This window comes from Eurosta solidaginis, chromosome 2 (assembly GCF_040869045.1).
Source record: "Eurosta solidaginis isolate ZX-2024a chromosome 2, ASM4086904v1, whole genome shotgun sequence".
Lineage (NCBI taxonomy): Eukaryota > Metazoa > Arthropoda > Insecta > Diptera > Tephritidae > Eurosta > Eurosta solidaginis.
This window is the reverse complement of record NC_090320.1, coordinates 14,663,642-14,685,646: the sequence shown is the minus strand read 5'-3', so window position 1 is coordinate 14,685,646 and position 22,005 is coordinate 14,663,642. Positions and strand designations below refer to the sequence as shown.

Here is a 22,005-nt window from a genome sequence, read left to right as displayed (position 1 = left end):
TATAAACTCTGTTAGTAATAAATTCAGAGTATACTTAGATGTATGTATGTGTTTACAAATGATGTTAGACAGAAAGGGTGTAGCAACAACAAAAGTGTATTATTTTATATTCAAGCACTTGGTACTCAACGCAATATCAAAAATTTAAAAACATAATTTTTCAATTAGAAAAAAGTGTTTATAAACGGGTAGTCCCTCGGCAGTGATTTGGCAAGCATTCCGATTGTAATTCTGCCATGAAGTGCTTCGCAGTGAAAACTCATCTGCCTTGCTGATGCCGTTAGAAGTTGGCGTAAAACATAAAGGTCCCATGTTGCCAGTCTGTTTTTAGTGTCCTTTGAAAAGTCCACAATGTCCACAATAATTTTATTAACCCATGTCTCATACTGTGTTTTCAAAAATAGAACACTACAACAATTTCAAAAAGTCTACATAATCAACTTTTTTACCTTTTGTTGCTACAAAACCGCTTTAAAATTGATACTCTCATTTAAACAAATCATTTTTATTGCATGTCATGTTATTTAAAATAGAAAAAGTTTACAAAATGTGAATAATTTTTTATATTGTTTTATTCGGCAGATATAATTTTTTCTTATCAAACACCTTATTGATTTTCTCTACGAATTCACTTGTTTGAATGCGTTTACATCTAATCAATGTTCGTTATCTAATTCCTAAATGTCCTGTTACAAATAAACACCTAATGAAGCACCCTATTTTACTTACACTAGACACACTTACGACCATCACTTCAAATTATATAAGTGACCGTTTAAGACAATCGGACAGACAGTTGACATTGCTTGTACAGCTTGTCAAATGGTCAAAGGTTTAACAATAATAAAAGCTAAAAGTTTACAAAAATAAAGTTTTTAAGAAGAATAATATAAAGAAAAGATAAGTAGACACGTGTGTGCTTACATTTTGTACATTCAAAAGTCAAGCGTGTGTGCTATTTAATGGTAAAGAAATATTTCTAGAATAAGCAAAAAACATATTTTAAAAGTTAAACGAATTGAGACTGAGATACAATTTATTTTGTTCTATATGTTATTTCATAAGAGACTTAAAGGATTTTGTGGTCTCAAAGGAAAAGTTCAAGTATGTACTGATTTTCAAAGAAACTACGAATGTTTGTAAAGTTAAAGAAAAAAAGATATATCAATAGTCACAACGAAACTGAAATACAGGGGCGTCCAAACGTGATAACTGGTCGAGCGATTCTTAGCAGATTCTTAGTGCGGTAACCCTGTCATTGACGTACTATAAAAGGTGGCACACAAGCAAGGCGTGAGTTTAATTTGATTTTAAATGAAGTGCGAATTTGTTCTACCATTGTCCATAAAGTTTAAATTCTAAGGTGCTTTTGCAAAAAGGAAGCTCAAGTCTTTCATGAAATGTCTCTAGCAACTCTCTCGGTATCGTCGCTTAGCTCTGCTGTAAACATTTTTCAATTAGTTATGACGGTATCACCATAGAACTGCACAAACAATTTCTCCTTGATTAATCAACGAACCATCCCATATTCAATAAGAGTATAACGTGAGCTCATAGAACCTGATTTTTTATACTCGAGCGAGAAATTTAATTATATTTAGCCTACTTGAACCAACTTTGGTAAGTGTGATTCTCTGCTGGATATATAGGCTGACGCTGTTTTCACTGTAAATACTGTTTCTCAAATAGACGAAATACTTCATAGCTTCAAAATATATCGATAAGAATAGCGATAACCCAATTTATTTAGCCTTTTACCCAGCTCAAAGGAGCCCGAACTTCTCATTTCAGATGTTTTAGGTTAAAAAAAAAAAAAAAAACAGCATGAAAATCTCTTACTTACTTACGGTACGGAAACTGTGCGTGGGCTGGCAAACTTCTCTTCCAATTTGCGTCGTGCTCCTTTTAATTTTTCCTTAAAATTGGTTTGATGGCACCTACATGTTTTATGCCGATTGCGAACGGCATCTGGAAGACAGATGAGTTATAGCTGAGGAGCTTTTCATGGCAGAAAAACACTCGAGGTGTTTGCCAAATCACTGCCGAAGGGCGTTCCGATTAGAAAGATTCCGATTAAAACTACCTGTACTACGTAAGCAAAGATGATGTAAGCAACATTTTCTTTGAATTCGAATACTTCACCCAAAAACGAAGGAGAGTAGAAAAGCTACTTGTCCGAAGAAACAGTGGTTATACGTCCAGAGATATATGAGGTATTTACTTCTCGGCAATGGAGAATATGGACGACTTGCGATTTGGCGTGAAAGTAGCCATGAAGATTACGTAGCGCGTACCTATACCTTAACTAATGCTAAATGCAGCCAAAACGGTGTGGAGATTTGCGCTGGCCATATGAGGATAGAACCAAACATTTTCGTGGACGTCGCAAAACTCAACGTTTCGCCTCTTTGTTTATAGAAAGAAGATTTTAGCTTTAAAGACTGCAAGAACAAGGAATATAATCTAAATTAACGGTAAGGAAAATTGCTATAATAAGACTAAATGCTTGAGAAATTTTTCTGCATCCAAGACGTAGGCGCATGCCACACAAAATAGAAAAATGGAGGTCGAGTGATATATTTGCAAAAACGACAATGTTATGAGGTTTGATCTCAGCTTAGAAAATCCAAAAAGATTGGTTTTGTACCAAGGATTGAATCTAACTGTGTACTTGTATGGAGGTTTGAACTTTTTGACTTCTATAAAACTTTGTTCTAGCTTTAAGTTTTACGCTTATATAGGAAATTCACTCTTACTAATATAAAATTTTGTAGAGTTTTGAAACTTTGTAGGGTTTCAAACCCTGGACTTTGTAACTGTTTGAAAGTTTTCACTTATATGAAACTTTGCACTTGTATGAAAGTTAGAACTTTTTATTTTTGTGAATCTTAATTCCTATTATGAACCTTTTCTTTTGTAATTGTATACAACACTTTTATGTGTGTGAAATGTTTAGTTGTATGATAGTCAGGAGTGAGATGAGGCTTGAAACTGCATAAGTACTGAGTCGTTGGATTCGTGCGAAAGTTTGTTTATGTACTAAATTAAGTACTGTTATGAAACTTTGTGCATAGTATTTGTATAACACCCTGTACTTTGTTAGTTCTAAGAACAAACGAAGCTTGTGAAGGTTTTCTCACATGCGTAACTAGTTACTCGCTTTACTTTAATAAAATAAGTTAAGAATTAATAAAAACACTTTATACAGTATATCTAGATCCTGCGCTAGACACAGAAATCTCATTATTGAAATTTTTTCTCAATATAAAACCAAGTTAGCATATAACGAGATAATCTTCATTACTCGTTATCGGTGAATGATTAACAAAATTTTCCATATAATTGATAATTAAATAAATTTTAGAAACGCCTTTTTGCTTCCTAGATCCAGAACCATTTCTAAGATGTTGCCTCTCTATTGAAATCAGATTCGAAAGAGAAACGTGACAATTTTACAGCTTATAGTCCATTTTATATGGATGGCTTACATGTCAACAGGTAGATTGACTTTTGTGGATTAGTGAGCGTTTGAACGTAGTCTTAGGCTTAGTTCTAGTAAATGTGCTTCCAAATATTCCATACATACCTTAGTTGTCAGATAGGCAAGGCTGACGTAGTACTAAGCTAGAAAAGAAAAGAAAGATAAGTTTAGATAACAATATTAACAGGTAAATTGAAAAAAATTGTTTTACTGAAAATGTAATGTCTTCTTTTAACTAAGAATAACTCATATATATTAAGATCTTAAATTCCTTAAAAATTCTTTTTAAAATAAAATTAAAAAATTATTTTTTTTCAAACACCAATGGGTAATTACACTTTCATACCCAGTCAAAATGTGATTATTTTTCCAGCAGTGCATACCACTATCTTCAAATCAATTTAGCATATTTTTGTGTGTGTGTGTATTCGTAGATACGTGTCACTTAACCACAAAAATGCATTAAGCTCTTGTAATTTTGTCAGCTCTGTATTTGCATGCAACTTGAAATTCATCACTTAAGGGTATTCAGTATTCGTAGACAAAATTTGTATACAGTTGGCAAAAGTGAGTATGCCCAAAAGAACGTAGGGCAGACACATAACAGGTTAACATATAAATGAAATGAAAGAAACAAATTTTTGTTATATATATTTGTACAAAAGTATTTATGTAATTTTGTAGTAATTAATGTACTGGAGCTCTTTGTGGTTTCTCTTAATAACTTTATATTTACACAAATTATAATTCATAGTCTTAAATTGTCTTTAAAAAAGTTATCGTATTTAGCGCTACAAAGAAACATAGCCCCTTTGAATAAAAATTAGCCTATCTCCTTGTGAAATATGCTACAAATGAACGCAAGTTCTGTGCAATAGCAGCAAAACGCGTGATTGTGTGAGTCGTTAATCAACTGGCGAGTGGTATGGAAATTTTTATTCTGTAGCCGAATATCCCCGCCCCGATGCCCTTTGGGGTTTTCGAGCCATCGGTGTACCAAATAATAATATAATACTGATGAAGCGCTTCTATTCTGGAAGTTTACCATGTTTCTTTGCTCGCCAGTTCTATTTTTAAACGCTTCTCAAGCTAAAACAACTTACTCGTGCCATCCACGGAAAGTTGGTTAAGTGGAATCTGCCCTGTCAGCCTAGTCATATGCCGCGATTGTATCACTTTGCCTCTTCGAAATCCCTTTTTAGATATGTTCACAAAAGTGCTCCCGGATGCCTGCTCAATTACAATGTGTTGTGGCGTTAGCTCAACTACGACCTTCATATTTGCATGGCTTCAGTTAAGCAGACTCACGCCAAGCGCTCGTACTTGGTGAGTGATTTCTGTATGGTCCCCATGTTTGCTCCTGATGCCTGTGCAACTGCTCCATATACTATAATGGGTCTAAATATCAAAGTGTACATCCATATTAAAGGCTGCGTTGCCAGGATTTTCCTGAAATGCATCTACACACCATTATTGCTCTTGTCGTCTTCGATATGACGTTGTCGAAATACTTCCTCTAGTACAGGAAGTTTACGAGTCGAATGTGACTCCCAAATACTGCACCTCCGTCACATGCTCCAACCGTACTGTATTCATTACGATGTGCCTCAACCCTCCCAGTGTACTTAGTCTGGTAAAAGGCGCAACGGCCGTCTTGTCAGGGTTGATGCTTAGCCCTACCGCTGTACACCATCCTTTTGTCAACGCCCTTTGTATTTTGCTAGAAAAGATTTCTCAAATCTGCTTTTTACAGCGAAGAACAAAGTTGTGAAAAGAAAAAAGGTGTGAGCTTTTCTAACGCAAAATATTTCATTATATTTAAATTTCTGTATTAAAAATCTATTATGGCTGTTATCGTATTGAGTAATAAGCCCTGGGTCTTTCCATACTTCCGTTCTGAGACATGTCAAACGTCCTTTTGTGAGCTAGATCAAAAACGTCAAGATAATTTATCGTTTAGCAAGAAGAAAAAAAATCATTTGAAATTTGTTTAAATCAATTTCTCTTCTAGCGGTAGTTTATATTCCGTCAGTCAACTTCATTCACCATTTAATGGTCTCACTTTGTGCGTAGGATTGAAAAAAACAAATATCATCCGTTCCATTTCTCTTAAAACAGTACTTGACCACTATTGGTTTTTGTCATTTTCCTTATTTAACATTTCTCTATCATATTTTTACTCTTTTTCTTTCGTTTTATTTTCACTTTTAGTTGTTAAAAAAAAATTTATTTTTGCCACATAAATGAAACATTTCCTCCGCTTGTCCATTACTCGTACGCACGTCCATTCTATGCAGTCATTCGTTCGTTCATTCTTTTAGTCAGTCAGTGGTTGATGCTTTTACGGTTTGAGTGGATCCTTTTAAACAATTGCATCGCACACTGATTGACTGTCTCCACTTTCGGTGCTCTATTAACAACTTTTGCTTTACCCTTCTTCATCTTGATCATATGCATTTACACAACTCACGTATCTACCATTCTCCCATTCATTTAATATTTGCTGGTCGTGTCGCTTTTTGTGACTTTTTAAAGGAACCGAAGTTCATACGAGACTTTCACTACAACAATTTGTCCGAATATTTACTATCAACATTCATATACGTGCTTCAGTATGACTCTGTGTGCGTTAGTGTGAGTATATTTCAGTATATTTATATTTCTGTGAATGTGGTTGAAAATGGCTGACAAAATGTTAATTAAACGTCCGCTGCACTTTCTGTTTCTTTAGCTGGCATCTGCACGTAAAAATGTTCTTTTCTGACGGAGTAGCATCGGTTGGGAATTTGTGGGAGGACAAAGTGGTTTTTTCGCATTTCGTAAAACTTTAACTTTAAGGAGTACTTAACATAATGAAAATTAACATACAAATACAAGGAAAACTTACTATTTTGTATTTGGCTTTTTGGGCGAATAAGGATACATTGCATTTTATTTTTAAAGTTAAATAAAGTCATCTTTTTAAATTTTGCAAAGGCATTTAAAAAATAAATTAAAGGTTCGTTCAGAAAAAGTTAAAATGAATGGCACGAAACAAAACTGAAATTTCATCAGACTTCAGTATCGTTCTTATTCCAGATTTTGTTTTCGTCGGTTTTTCAGTTTCCTTTCCGTTTCTGCCTAGTTCCTCTTTCAGTTGGTTTCACACCGATTCGAGATCGGCTTTATTTCTATTTAGCTTCGTTTCATTACATTGTGATACCTGTTTCGCTTATATTTTAATTCTGCCTAGTTATAGTTTCATTCTCACTGATTTTCAGTTTCGTTCCGACCAGTTTGTCTTCTTATTCGTTTTCATTATAAACTCGGCTTTAACTAAGTTTCGGTTTCGGTTTGGATAAAATCTCTGTTTCGGTTTTGATTCAAACTCGATTTTTATAGTTTCGATATCTGTCTTATTTTGATTTCTCATCGGTTGCGTTTTCGTTCCAATATAGATTTCAATTCAATTTTCGTTTCGATTATGATCCAGTTCAGTATCATTCAGTATAGTTCTTATTCCAGTTTGTATTGTATTCGTTCCAATATTGTTTTAATTTTTTTCCTTTTTTTCGTTTTAATATATATTTCGATTCAGTTATTTTGGGTTTTGACTCAGTGCCTGTATCAGCTTTATTTCACTTCCAGTTTCAATGTCGATCCTGTCCCGGCCTTATCTCTAATTTACTTTCGTTCCAATTACATGTTATTTCAGTTTAGTTTTTGTTTTTGTTCCCGTTTTGGTCTGGTTCCTGCTTCACGTTCTTTTTAGTTGCGAAACTGACTTCGTTCAACTTTCGGTTTGCATCCGCTATCGCTTCTCGCCGGTTTCGTTTTCGTTACAATTATATTTAAATTCCGCTTTAGGTTTCGTCACACAACTAGTTTCAATATTTTTCCGACGAAATTCACTAAACAATTTTAAGATCAAGATCTATAAATTCATTGAAGCACGTACGAACTCTACCATAGTTCTAGAAGCATACTTCAGGTGAAGTTGCATTTGTCCACACTGTCTAAACTGCAACAAACATGAAGCAATAGGATACCTGACAGTGAATTAAATGGTTGCTTTGCCGCCGCCGCCGGTATTTCCTTCCGCACTAAGCACACATTTACCACTTTCTCGTAGTTATCCACTAGCTGTTTGCATGGTGTATGTGAAAAAATAATAAGTGCCCTATAGGATACAAAACATCAATCATCATCATTCGATAACAGATCGATAATTTTTCAACCAATAAATTTTCGATAACAAACCGATAAATTTTCGATAATACACTTGTTACAGACCGGCTAACACTTCGAAATCAGATCGATAACTTCTGTACAACAAACCAATAACTTTTGTTAACACACCAATAGGTTTTCAATTAATAATCGATCAAATAATTAAAAATCGATTACTTTTCAATAGGTATTCCATAAATTTTCGATAAAGAGTCAAACAATTATTTATGGTAAATCAATACCTTTTTCGTTAAAATATCGATAACTTAATCGATAATTTTTCGATAAAAATCTATAACTTTCCAAAAAAATCGATAGTTGTTTGATAACATATCGACAACTTTTTGATAACTTATCGATAACTTTAAAAAAAAATCTAACATTTTCGGTAAGCAAATCGATAACTTTCCGTGGGAACTTCGGAAACGTTTCGATAACAAATCGATGGCATTCGATAACATATCTAAAACTCTGAAATAAATAATCGTTGCCTTTTCGTCAATAATTCGATAGCTTTTCAACAAGTAACATTCAGCAAAAAACATCAAAAGCTTTTGATAACTATCTGATAACATATAGATAAACTTTTGATAACCGCCGATAAAAATCAAAAAATATTTGATAAAAATCGATTTAATTCTCATAACTTTTCGGTAATAAATCGATAGCTTTTGGTAACATATTGATAACCTTTCGATAAGTATTCGATATATTTTCATCAATATATCGATATTTTTTCAATAAAAGTAGATAACTTTTCGCTCACTCGTTGAGAAAAAATTGATGATGTATTCCAAGCTATTTTTAGCGATAGCAAATCAATAGGACTTCAATAGTTAATCGATAGCTCGCCTATACCTTGTCGATAACATACCTGTAATAAATCCATAACTCTTCCATAAGGAATAGATAACACGCCCATTACCCTTCGATAACAAACCGATAACTCATCTACATCAAATCGGCAACACTTGGATAACAAAAGCTATAACACGCCATTCGTTTTCGATTTCCTTTCCACTTCTTTTCTTCGCATTCCTATATTTTTTTCGTTTCCTTTCCTTTCCTTTACTTTCCTTTCCTTGCCTTTCCTGATCTTTATTCTGTTTAGCTTAAGTTCTTACTGGTTATGCACGAATATCAAATTGACCTTAATGCTTATGTTTGTGTTTGCTTGTTTTGGCCTGTTTTAAGTATTTTTGATATCCTGAGTGTGCATATATGTTTGTTGACTCTAAAGTAGTCCTTGTACAATTTAAATCATCTCTAATCCTTGATGGAATGATATACACTAATTTGGCATTTTTATTTCATTGCACAAACACAGAGGCAACGACGTTCAGTATTGTCAGTGCCAGTTACCTTAGTGTGTCAGCAATTGCTCTAAGTTTCAAGCTGTGTATGTGTAGTATGTCCTTACCTCGCTCATGTTGCTTGCTGAACTACATATTGGGGGGTGTTATTTTACTGTGACAAGACAGGTGAAATAGGGTTACCACATTGACTTGCAAACAGTTTGTGTAGTTTCTTCTTTATTTTACTAATGTTATTCTTTCTTACACATATATTTTTGTTATTTCAGTCAAAGTCTTTTGTGTGCTTAACATTTGACACTTCTTGATGATCCACATATTAGTCCAACCCTATCGAAACTGTTCATATTAAATTAGCTACCATTGTCTTTGGTGATTATATTTATATATATTTATATTTCGGTGCTTGATTTAAAAAGCTTAATACAAGTAAGCTAAAGAAATATGCCACTTAAAAGAGGTTTGCTTAACACATAAATATGTGCGCAAGTTTCAGTAGGGTGTACTTATTTATCAAAATGTGTAACTCCAAACTTACACTTAGGCAGTCTGTCTCTGTCTACTTACGTTGTACCTGAAAAACGGCGAGGTTGGTACCACTAATAAAGCCTGGGAATCAAGCTATCAAATGAGGCCTATATCATCCCAAATCTCTCCTATCACCAATGGCGAAGACACTAGATGCCATACGACTAGCTTATTTCACCGCAAACCTGCGACTTGTCAACAACCAGCCAGGTTTTCGAATATCACATAGCACCTTCACCACGCTAAATGCCATCAATAAATAATTAAATTGCGGCCTGAACCTATAACTCCACCACAAAACAGTACTCGTAGCTTTAGACTTGTCAAAAGATTTTAACATGGACAATCAAAGCACTTGACTGCAGACATGGAAGGCTCTTCTCTTCGGCCTAGTCCCATTGGTCTAGTTCCGGAACGTATCATATAAATTGGTACCCTATCATTATTTTCGTTTAACTTTTATGTATCGGAGCTCCCTTGCCCACCAGAAGGAGTTGCCATTAACTCCGACAGCAATGACTGCACGATAAGCACAACAGTTCCTGGCCTTTCCATTGATGAGCTATACTGTAAAATTAACAACTAAGAGCCAAGTCTTACCAGTTTTTTGCTTCGCGAAAATTGCACTAACTCCCAACACATCTTCAGCGACCTGGTGCACGACATAAATGTCGGAAATTTTTGACATCCGACTCGATGGCATCATGCTACCGACTGTGCGGTACCCAAAAATATTGGGTATATCGTTCGATAATGACCTACATTTCGACAGGTATGCAGCCGCAATTGTACCTAAAGTTTAAAATGGTAAACACCTCAAGTCTTTCGCTGGTAGCACTTGGAGTAAACGCTCAAAGCTACCTGTCAAGCAATTCACCAACCGCCTGTGTGTTTCGCATCTTGATTTAGTGGCCGAGCTTAAAAGAAATACACTGGGAAAAACTGCATGCCTGTTTAAGCAGCACGATTAGAACTGCAAAGGGATGTCTTCTTATATTGGACCAACATCATCTACACAGTGAGGCGAGAATACTCACCATAAATTAAGGAAAAGAAATGCTGTACAACGATTTTGTGTTATATATTCAGAAACATGGGCGACCTATCAGGCATCTTATTGAATAGGTCCAGCCTGCCAGCGGCGCATTGAGTCATCTCCGGAAGCACTCAGTCGTTTGAGCCTGATAAGCATAATTAGGCCTTCAGCCTTATCCGCGATGAGTCGGTAAAGTCAGGTGTCGACAAATGCCAGCGAATACCGTTTTCAGTGTCCAATACCTGAAACTCATAGTTGGGGAAAGCAGACTAGCCAGGAACACGCGACATATGCAATGCATAAAAGTGACGACACCAACCATCCTTTAAAGAACTAAGTTAAAGCACCGCCTCTTTCACCTCTGTCTTTTGGTCCAAACTAATTGGAACTGTTAGTTTCCTTGGATTTCCATATGCGGATATTGAAAACAGTTTGTGAGTAGTCGGTCCCATAGGGTAGCATAAAGCAAATACTAAAACTTCGTTGAAGTATTCCGACCTTTTCAAAGATCGTTCAGGGAAAAGGTATGCATATTAATAATTTTTGATATAATTTCTCTGCGAAAAGGAAGAGTTTTTGAAAAGCGAACGAACCAAGAGCAAAGAGTTTCTCGAGTGATTTCGGCAATCGCTTTATACAGATCTACAGAAAATAAAATAAATTAAAACATGACGCGATTTACCACCAAAGACTTTTAGCCAGACTTTCACTTCCAACTCGCGAAGTGCTCTTTTTTGAATTTTCCGAGACGGGAAATACATGTTTTATGACTCCGGTCGGCAGATAGATTCCTCTTTTTGCTGATAATTTTTTTATTTTTTCCACATACTCGCCGAGTGCTGACCCCGCGGCCGCCGTGACTTAGTGCTAGCGTACTCTGTCTACCACAACAAAGGTTCTGGGCTCAACTGCCGCAATATTTTGGTACGACATATATTAGTATATTTTTGTATTTACTCATACAAATTCAGGTACATAAATATAGATGTATGCTAATATTTTAATTTTTTAATATTTTATCTAAAACTGAGGGACATTCCGAGTACACACCAGTTTAAGTATCTTAAAACAACATCAAACACATTTCTATCCTAATATCTATGTTAACTTATGCATTTAAGAGCTTATTTATATATTCAAATTCCTAATGATCTTTTATTCAAATCTTTTTTTGTTTTTTTTAGGTGAACGTTTTGTGCCTGAAACCTTTGAGACAGGCTACAAAATTTCAATGCGATTAACCATAAACGATGTTGACATACTGGATTTTGGTTCATATCGTTGTGTGGCAAAGAATTCACTTGGCGATACAGATGGCACAATTAAACTTTATCGTAAGTATACACGAGCTATATATTTGATGTAGTTAATATAAACATTCATATGTAAATATGGAAAAAAGAAAACGACTTAATTTGAATACCAATGTTAGGCTGAACTCTTTTGTTACCCAATTGTAAAAGTAGCACGGTTCAAAAGATATATTCAACTGTTTAAGGTATATGTCCTAATGTTACTTGGTAGTTTCAATGAAATAAGATGTAGTTAACCTTACAAGACTTGGCATAAAATAATCTTATTTAGTCAAATGTGCTCAAATGTGATGTCATATGAATTAATGCGATGTCATGTGATTTGAGGTACGTCAAACAGATTACGTGTTTTTAGTATAATATGATCTTACAAAGTTTGTTATTATGTTTTGCTATATGAAACGATATGCAAGGATTAATGCATTGTGACGTCAATGAGTGCATTATTGTTATCATAAAAACTATTTATGAATCAAATCGTATGTGGCCTCACTGCTTTTACATATATCATGTGATGTGATTTTGTTTAAATTATAAAAATGCAGATGTGCTATTTTGGTATAACCATCCGTTAATAACTTACTCTGATGTAACCTGAAGTGCTTAATTTATTTAATGTTCCATAGTTTGATCCTATATGGTTTGTATGGTTTGAATCACTTGTGATAAAATATCAATCAATACATAGTTCTGATTTTGAGTGATAACCTGACGTGCTGTAATATCAAATGATTTAATCGTAAGCGAGATAGGACCAGATGATAACCAGATGCCGAATTACTTCTTGCCACCATTAAATTGATGCAATATGATTCGGCCGCCGTAATCCGCCTACGACACCGAAGGTCCTGGGTTTATTCACATAGTTTACCTCTTGACTACCCAAAGAGAACCCTACTATGACTTAACCTTCTCACACTTCTATGAGCCACAGCTGCTTACACAGAGTGGATTTGTTTTTCAATATTGTTATGACCTTTCAAGTAGCCAATGGTGAGAAGGTAAATGTGGTAATACAAGTAAAGTTTTATGCAAACTATACATAAACTGATAAATCCAATACCTTCAAGGGGAGACCTCTGTTTTACTTCAGGGATCCTCAAAACCAAAACAGTGGCTGTGTTGGTGAGAGTGTAATGGTCGTAGTGGTAGTTGTTTTGGCCGTTGATCAACGAGCAACAAAGCAAGATATATGCACGTATTGTTTGCTAACAATCAATAAATATGATATATATGATGTGTCGGTTCGGCAAAAGTAGTGTGTATTAAGTAAAGATAAGAAATTAAACTAATTTTTGGGTTCTTTTATTGAACCAGTCGTCTATCTAAATCTATCTCACTGAAGCCGTAGTTGTTACTTTTACATTGAAAATTGCTTATCTCGCTTCGTATCATTACGACAGGATGACAAGTTATGGCAGTTCATAGCTGATATGGAAATTTGATGCACAGTTGTTTTTTCCAACTTGATCGCAAAAGAATGCGTCATATTTGTATGTTAGTCAAATTCATTCGGATATATAAATCGGTTTGCTTAAAGTGTTTATACTATTTAAATATAAATGCTGTCAACTTGAGTTGAGCATAATCAAAGACACGTACTTACTTATGTTCATACATACGTAACAGTTTAGAGAAATTGGCCATTTGTGAATGTTGTAATGAAAGTCTTAATGTTAAGCTTTCTAAAATTAGGTCATTTCATAAATGTGTTATATCGTTAGAATGTATGTATAATTTTGAATGTATATAATAATTTGTAGCACATTTTATTAAGTGTCTGTGAATGAAGAGATAAGAGTAACACTTTTGAGACAATGTTGATTTAATTAATATTAGCCACTGAAAGCTGTTGAAATAGAATTTGATAAGCAAATGAATGAATGAGATCCCTTGTGGCAGTGGTATGCAAGGGTTTGAATTATTTTAATTGCAAATAATTTAGAATAAACTATAGGCTTAGTTTTAAAAATAAGCGCCCTAAACCGGATACGTAACTTGAACCAATATTTAGTGAAGCTTGGGTAAACTTGCCGAGAGGCAGCTAACGTTAATAAAATATTTTCGCATCAGACTTGTCGAATGACCGACGGTCCTTAATCCGAATTTGACTGGCTAGAAAAGCTCGCATGACGATGTCTTCATGTGAACACGTCTAGGAATAAATACCAACTTTCAATATATTATTTGCTGCACATAAGTTGACCCTGTCAAAGCCCATGGTAAAGCATGCTTGATAAGAGAGTAAGTTTACACCAGAAGCTCTGAGCTCTGCTTCGTCCCCTGTTTTATGACTCCTATGTTGAAAGTATTCAACAGTATTTGAGAACCATTTTCCGTTTGTTTATTTTACTCAAAGCATAAATGGTTGGAGGCTAGAAGTTTAGGTGATGATTGGGTCTATTGTAAAATTAAACAATTCATTTAAACATTTTTTTATTAAAATTACTATTAAAAATATATCTATAATTAAAGAGAATTATCAAGCTCTGTTCCACAGATTTGTGTTTAATTAAACGAAAACGAAAGAAAAAAATATTTGCGTTACATAATTCATGTTGGTTTTGTCCAATATTTCATCTCGACAAGGTGTATTCGCATGTCCTTGAAGATGACTTCTAATTGAAGTCGAAATATCAGAAAAATAAAAAGACAGGAATTGTGAACACAAATCTGTGGCCTTGAGCTTGAAAAAAGGTGACTGTGCCACGCTTCCAGGAATGAAAATTGTACAGAGCTTGATATAGTGATCATATATATACATGATGCAGCTGAAGTAAAGCGAACGGGAAAAAGGGAGAAAGGAAATAAAGTTGAGAGAGAGAAAAAGGAGAGGTATAGGAAGAAGATGAGGTGGACGAGCAACAAAGTCAGGTAGAAAAATTGGAGAAAAAGGAATGGAGATTACGCAAAGCAGAGGGGAGATGCACATGACGTACGAAAATAAGGAAATTAAGATATTTAGCAAGAGAGAGATAGAGAGAGATATATAGCAATCGAAAGCAGAAGAGGGACAGTGGAAGGTTGAAGGTTGGAAAGAAGTACAAAGAAAACAGGAAAACACAGGTAGGAGAGAAATTGGTCGATTAACAGAAAGAGGAAAAGAGGGAAATTACAAACATTCGAGGAAAAGAGATAGATAAAGGAAAAAAGATTGAAAACAAAAGGTAAAATGGAGTAAGTGAGAGAACGCTGTCTATTAATCATGACTAGTAACATGATACAGTTGAGTTTGATTTGCTTTCTGACTGCTCATCGATTTCAATTCTCGATTTGTATGTAGTTGCCGTTTGATTGCGGTGCGTGTCCGCTTTCATATCAGGGTTTGCCTCGAGTGAAATTCAAGTTTTGATATATGTACATTTCTGTTCCGGTTCTGTTTTTGCCGCCGAATTAGGTTTCATTTCCGCTTTCCATTTCAGTTATACCTCAGATTTTAGTTCTGATCTCTATATAGTTACGGTTCCTATTCCGGCTTCAGTATCAGCCTTGATTGATTCCGAAATAGGTTTCGTTTCTGTTTCCCTTTCTGATCTCGATTCATCTTTATGTTGTAGGTCCGATTGCTGGTTTATAATTTGGTGTAAGTGTAGTTCTCCTACTGCTTTTGGGTCCACTTTCGGTAACAGTCCAGGTTTGGTTATGGGTCAAGCTTCAATTTTTTATTACTGTACTGATTACGGTTACGGTTATAGTAGTCGTTGCAGTTACAGTCCCAATTACGATTACGGTTAATGTTTCGGTCATGTTTCTGGTTTCACAATGTTATAGAACCGGTTGCCGTTATGGCTACAGTTTCGGTTTCAGTTTCGTTTACGGTTACCTTCACGTTTACAGGTATGTTACTTTTCGGTATAGGTTTCGGTAATGGCTGTGGTTTCAGTTGCTCACATTTTTGCTTGGGCCCGGTTTCAAAGTTACTCAATTCTAGTCATCATTTAATAGTGGTGTCGGATTGTTGTTGGTGCTTGTTTTTGTTTTGGATCGCTTTCATACTCAGTCTCAAATCTGGATCTTGTTTGATTTTAGTTAAGATTTGTATGCGGATTTCCTTTTCTATATTTCTTTTCATTTCGTTGATGTTGTTGTATCAATTAATATACTCTCCGAAGGCTGTCGGGAGTGTTAACGATATTAGTGGTCCTTTTCCGAATATATTCCTGGTATTTTTAGGTAACAAATACCACTAAGGTATAACCCCGACCATCTCGGTAACGATTTATACTAACCACATTTAACCTTGTAGGCCATACCGCCTCCCACACCTTAGTTTCATAAAGGACTTGGGTAGATGTGGTTGACCATTGGGTTAGAGTAGCTATAAATTGCACTATCATCCACTTCAGAAGTTTACGCTACACAAACCATGGAATCAACAACTTCGGCTCAAAAATTTAATCCTAAAATTATCTCATTAAAGTTATATTGCATTAATTCTTTCTGCTGCTGCATTCATAAAAAGTACGTTTAGAATTCTCTTCATTCAACGTTATATCCTTAACGAATGAACTGAAATTTGGTGCATTATTTGTTTTTGTAGTACTCCTTAGGTGATTTATTAATTTCTCATAAATATTTTCAGGAAAAACACATAAGCCAAGCTAAGCAAACATGCCAGCAAAATCACACATACATGCACATAAATCTGCCACAATTACATCTATGTTTACTTACACTAAAAGCATATGTATGCTATTTATGCTTATGCAATTACAACTACAAGAACTACAAACCATAACAACATGATCATTCATCAACTTGTAAACCAATATAAATTTTGATATTTAATTATTTATATGAAAATTTACTGCATTAAACTAAGAACTTATTGCAATATGTAGGAGTTGTGTATATAGGTGACCAAGTGGCTCGTTAGTGCGCCTTAAAATATGTTAAGAAAGTAGAGAAATTACAAATTGATGAGGTGATAAGTAATATTTGTTATTTGTTGCATAGCAGACACACACATACATGCATACAGATTTAATTGTGGTTTTTGGTAAATTTTTGTGTGCATTGGCTACTCATTTTCTAATTTCATTTGTATGTATGTGTTGGCATATGGTTGTAAGAACCGATAAGTATTGCATAATTAATGTGGCACTAATTGTAATGTAACATACATACAGACAAACGAGCAGTCTTCAAGCACAAAACATACAAATAAATGCATATGTATTAGTGTTAAGGTGTTGCAAAATGTAGTAATATTCACTTAGCCTAGAGCATAGGCTACTTGTGTTCAAGGGCGAAATTGAAGATTTAGCCAAATTGTTGCTGCGGCTGACCAGTTAGCATATTGAAAGCATGTGTTAATAATTAATTTGGTGTTTCAGATTAAACTGCAAGATTTTGGTTACAAATAATTAAATTTATTTAAGTACATAAGGGTTTGCCTTGTCGGTTGTATTTGCGGAGCTATACAATCGTAAATTACATATCTACTTTATTGGTATTTCTGTTTGGATTTGAAAGGAATTACTAATTAAGAAAAATTTCCGCTCAACTCTGTTGGATAGTTTTGTTAATTGGTTGGTTAAAATAATGAAATTCTCTGTGGAATTCGAGTACGTAAATTCAATACATTTATTCAGCTGTAAATATTTGCATTCAACGTTTATTAACTGAATAAATACTATTGAAATTATTCTAAGTTTGTAGTGGGCTTTTTACTATAAATAAATGTAAAAGAAGTTTTGCTAATAAACCAGAGTACACGTCAGACTATTATCGGCTCGAAAATAGTTTTGCCTACATCAAAAGTGAGCCCCGTTTCCCCCTTCGCTCTCTTCCCTATTCTCTTCTACTTTTTCTTATTCGTATCCATCCCTTGTCTCATTTATCTCTCTCTCTCTCGTTCCCAAACTCGTTCCCACGCCAACTACTATCCTCATTTCCACTCGCACACACACTCGTACTTAAACTCCCAATCCCACTCACGCTCCAACTCACACTCCCACTCGTACATACAACATATAGTTTCGTAGTAATTTATAAATAAAATAATTTAAAAAAATGTTTAAGTTAAAATGTTTTTTTGAAAATAATACTTACATGAATATTAAAAGCTAGAAAATAATTAGGTAGGTCTTAGTCATCGCACTCCTCACCAATCTAGGGCATTGATCGGAAAATTAAATAAAAGCGTTGGGCGCGTGAAATTTCTAAAAATGTGTGGCGTGCCAAAACCTGATTAAGGTTCAACGCTTTTATTTAATTGTCTGATCAACGCCCTAGATCGATGAGGAGTGTGATGACTAGTACCTAGGACCTATCTAATTATTTTCTAGCTTTTCGTATTATTATTACTTCATGTAAGTATTGTTTTCAATAAAACCGTTTAACTTAAAAAATTTTTTTAAATTATTTTATTTTCAAGTTTTTGGTCTCTATTTAATTGCCTATTATTTCTCACTCTATTTGGTTCATTTAGGGACTCAATATTACAAGGACGCTTTCCTGAAAATTTGTTACAACCTAAGTCCTCAATACATAATCCTTCCAAAGACTTTACTCGACTCAGCGCCACGTATGCTTGTCCCTCCTCGAACTCCAAAATATTTTGGTGTCACTTCTACCGGACTGTATGTATTATGTGTTCCAAATATTACCAAATCGGACAACAAATACGATTTTTTGAAATATTTCGATCCATGCGCCACCTATTGGAGTGGTTTTCTTATTATTGCATTTTCATCGGGTTCTGGACTATATTCCAAGTTTCAAGCTTGTAGCTTATCGGGAAGTTACGTGAATTTCAATTACAATTAAAAAATTCTGTTCGCCCGACCGTTCAAGTCAAGCTAAATAAAACCATTTAAAAACAAAGCTATTGAAATATGTCGGTCAGGTGAAGCAGGTATTCGATATTTGTTATAGAGATTTCATATATTAGGAAATTGTGCTGAGAGAGGTAGAGGGATTGGTAGTCGAACTTTGAATTGAAGTGCGCGTGGGAGAGATAGTAGGAATGAAATTCTTAGTGAAAGTGCTAGTAAGAGTATGAAAGGGAGTGGAAGTAGGAATGGGTGTGTTAATAAGAGTGGGAGTGGAATTGGTATGGAGGCGGGATAAAAAATGGGTTAGGGAATGAGGCGGAAAATAAAGCTCACTTTTAAAATGTAGGCAAACTAATTTTCGGGCAAAAAAAGTTTGCAGTGTCCTTTAGTTATGTATAAATTTAATCTTTAATCTTTTTTTAAAATTGATAAAACATGACGATATTGGTTGTTTACCTTTGTTGTGAGGAGGATTGAGAAAATTTATGGATTATTAGTTTTATTTGGTTTACATATTAACTAACATTTTACAGCTATGCTAGCAGTTATTAACTACTGCAGCGAGCACGCCAATAGTAGTGGCCATATTTAACAAATTTCCTCAACTACGTTATTTTTTCCTATGTATGATTTAAGAAAAAGTTTCTTTGAATTTTGTTACTAAAACTATGCAAACAAATCACAAACTCATTTTCGAAATATATCGAGAAGTCAAGAGAAATAAAAAAAATTGCGAATTTTTTATTTGTAACTTTCTGAATTTTTTTAATATGCATTTTTATAGCACAACAAATATAACGTCCGTTTTCTCATATGAGCTTTACGGTTTAATGCCCCATAAAAACATTTTTTTCGATACAAAAGTTTAATTTATAACAAAGATTAGTTTTTAAGTTCAAATAAAAACGGCTCTTAACCTATCAAAGATTTTTCACAATTTTTTTTTTCGTAAGATTCTGATATTATTCCTTAAAAACCAAATATATACATAAGCGTACTTTGTGTGAAAGAAAATTTTCCGTCATTTAAAAAAAAATTGTGAAAAATCAATACGAAATTTGTGTGGACTATAACTTATACTTTGTTATGCCTTAAACAAAATAAAACATCATTACACTCTGAATAAAAAGTATTAAATGTTTTTAACGAGACAGACTCATACTGCCTTATTAGAGAAAAAATTTGCACACGGTGGTGGTTGATGGATATGTGTTTTTGCATTTAAATTCTTCATCAGTAATTCTTCCGCAGCTGACTTTTGAACTCGAAATCTCCAGCATTCATACTTCACACTTGTATAAAAGCAGATGCCTCTATCCACTTAGTCATATGAATGCCCTCTGCACGCATTTTAACCGGTTTCAAAGTATTGCATTTTTTGCTATGCGTTTTGTATACACACACCCCACGTATTGTGTGGAATATTTTCAGGCGAGTTCAACAGAACTGTGCGAAAAAAGTAATTTTTCTCTTATATTAATAATTAAAAAGTTTACAATTTACGTAAGTTTCTCGAATTTTCGCAGTTTTTCAAAAACATTTTTCAGATTAATTTGTAAAAGCCTAGTTACACAATTCATGGGATATTTTATAAAGTTATCGAAAAATAAAAAAAGTTGAACCTAGTTAGCGAGATTTGATAAAAATTCCTCTGAGTCATTACTTGGTTTCCATTGAAGAAATATAGCATAAAATTATACTTTTTCAACTCAAATCCTTAAAAATTTTGTAATTAATTAAAATCACTAACTTTAAAACTAAAGCAATCATGTTCCAGTTAAACACTTTTATTGACTTTGGTCGTTTTTTTCGCATATCTTTTGCACACGATTTTCTGCTATCGTTTGGTTTCATTGCAGACATTCCGCAAACAACGACAGTGACCACAATAGCACCAACTGTGGCACTCAATACCGTACCAGTGATAATTGTTAAATACAACAACAAAGGTGCGTATAAATACAAAAACCAATAAATACTTGCTCACACACTGATACAAGCATACAAATATAGGTATAGTACTATGTTTGTACAAATATTTATGTAAGTAATATATTTATTTACTTAACTTACTTTTGTATACTCTTTGTATCTCTTGTTCGTTCAATCGTTCCCAACGCATGCTCTCCTCCTCACAATATAGACGTACATAGCTTTTAATACAAACATCAGCAAAAGCTTACTTATGGTCCGTTAGCAATGAATCCTTTGCGCTGACTACGATTTTGACAGATGAGTTCAATACAGGGTTAAGTTGTGGTCTTGCTGCACAGTGCTTGTGGAAGGCAAAGCGTGGAAAAAAGTTTAACTACTTTTAACATTTATTACGCACATACATTTTGATCAAAGTAGTAGTATGACTCGAAGCATTCATTGTTAAACGGTCTTTATGCATTCTTAACAGTCGCTTGCCGCTGTAGCAGTGCAATAAGGGAGATATGGTAAAAGTTCTTATGCATCACTTAACATTAACATTCCATTTTTATTGTCTTCCTTGTTGTCCTTTTTGCTTGTACTTATATGATGTATGTATAGGACTTACGAGTACCTTTACAAATCCCCTCAAAAACTTAATGCATCCACTTGTCTTATTTATTATTCCATCATTGCAACGCTTTTATACCGTTTATATAGTTGCAATTACTATTGTTGTTGGGTTTTAGCTTAAGTGGCAGAGTAGGCAGAAATGAAGTGCAAAAGTGCATGAAAAGTCGTAAGATATAAAGAAAGATATTGAGTGTAGCGACAGTGCATTTCACATATTTCTATATTTATGATGGCTTTTATGAGCAATTTGTCACATAGTTGATTTATTATATATTACATTTTTTTTTCTTTTTTTCTCCGCCAACAAAATGTTAACAAAGAAGATCAACGTTTCAACAAAAAAGTTCATCGCACAAAATCGAATGCAGCCGATATGCCTTCATCGTCGCTGAATAATGTCTTTGTTGGTGCAACATCGAGCTTATGGAATTCACAAGATCACATGCACGCTCCCTGTGAGTATCACTAAAATTTTTATTTAGATATCTATATATATATAAATCTAATTCTGTCTGTGTGTTCCCTATGTAAACGTATTTCCCAGACTTCAGTCATCACTAAATTTTGGCTATAGGCTCCTTCGATTCATATTTGAGAACTAAGGATTTTAAATTTAAATTATTTTTCAATTTCACATGCGCCACTGGGTGGTGCGACAAAATGTGTATGTCTGCAAAAGTTACTTATACGCCATGTACGTACTGAAGTGCAGAACTTTTGTTTGGTAATAGCATTGAATTCACAAAAATTTTATACCAATGACATTGAGCGATTTAAAAGTTTTTATTAAATTTAAGCA

The 22,005-nt window shown here is 34.3% G+C and overlaps 1 protein-coding gene and 1 long non-coding RNA gene across 5 annotated transcripts in view; one reads left to right on the top strand and one right to left on the bottom strand.

Annotated features, from left to right (window-relative positions):
- LOC137239336 (uncharacterized) overlaps positions 1-22,005 on the bottom strand; it is a 329,408-nt gene that overhangs the window by 109,871 nt on the left and 197,532 nt on the right. The window contains exon 2 of the long non-coding RNA XR_010949330.1: positions 3,587-3,624. This is a non-coding gene — a long non-coding RNA (uncharacterized lncRNA). The remainder of the gene's footprint in view (positions 1-3,586; positions 3,625-22,005) is intronic.
- The window catches only part of DIP-theta (Dpr-interacting protein theta), a 554,628-nt gene that overhangs the window by 518,119 nt on the left and 14,504 nt on the right, over positions 1-22,005 (top strand). For 2 of the 4 annotated variants that reach the window (XM_067764509.1, XM_067764510.1), the window contains 3 exons: positions 11,752-11,901; positions 20,519-20,608; positions 21,530-21,661. In XM_067764509.1, coding sequence (XP_067620610.1) covers positions 11,752-11,901; positions 20,519-20,608; positions 21,530-21,661 — 372 coding nt within the window. Of the gene's footprint in view, positions 1-11,751; positions 11,902-20,518; positions 20,609-21,526; positions 21,662-22,005 lie in introns of all 4 variants that reach the window. The other 2 variants (XM_067764512.1, XM_067764511.1) reach the window with 2 other exon arrangements.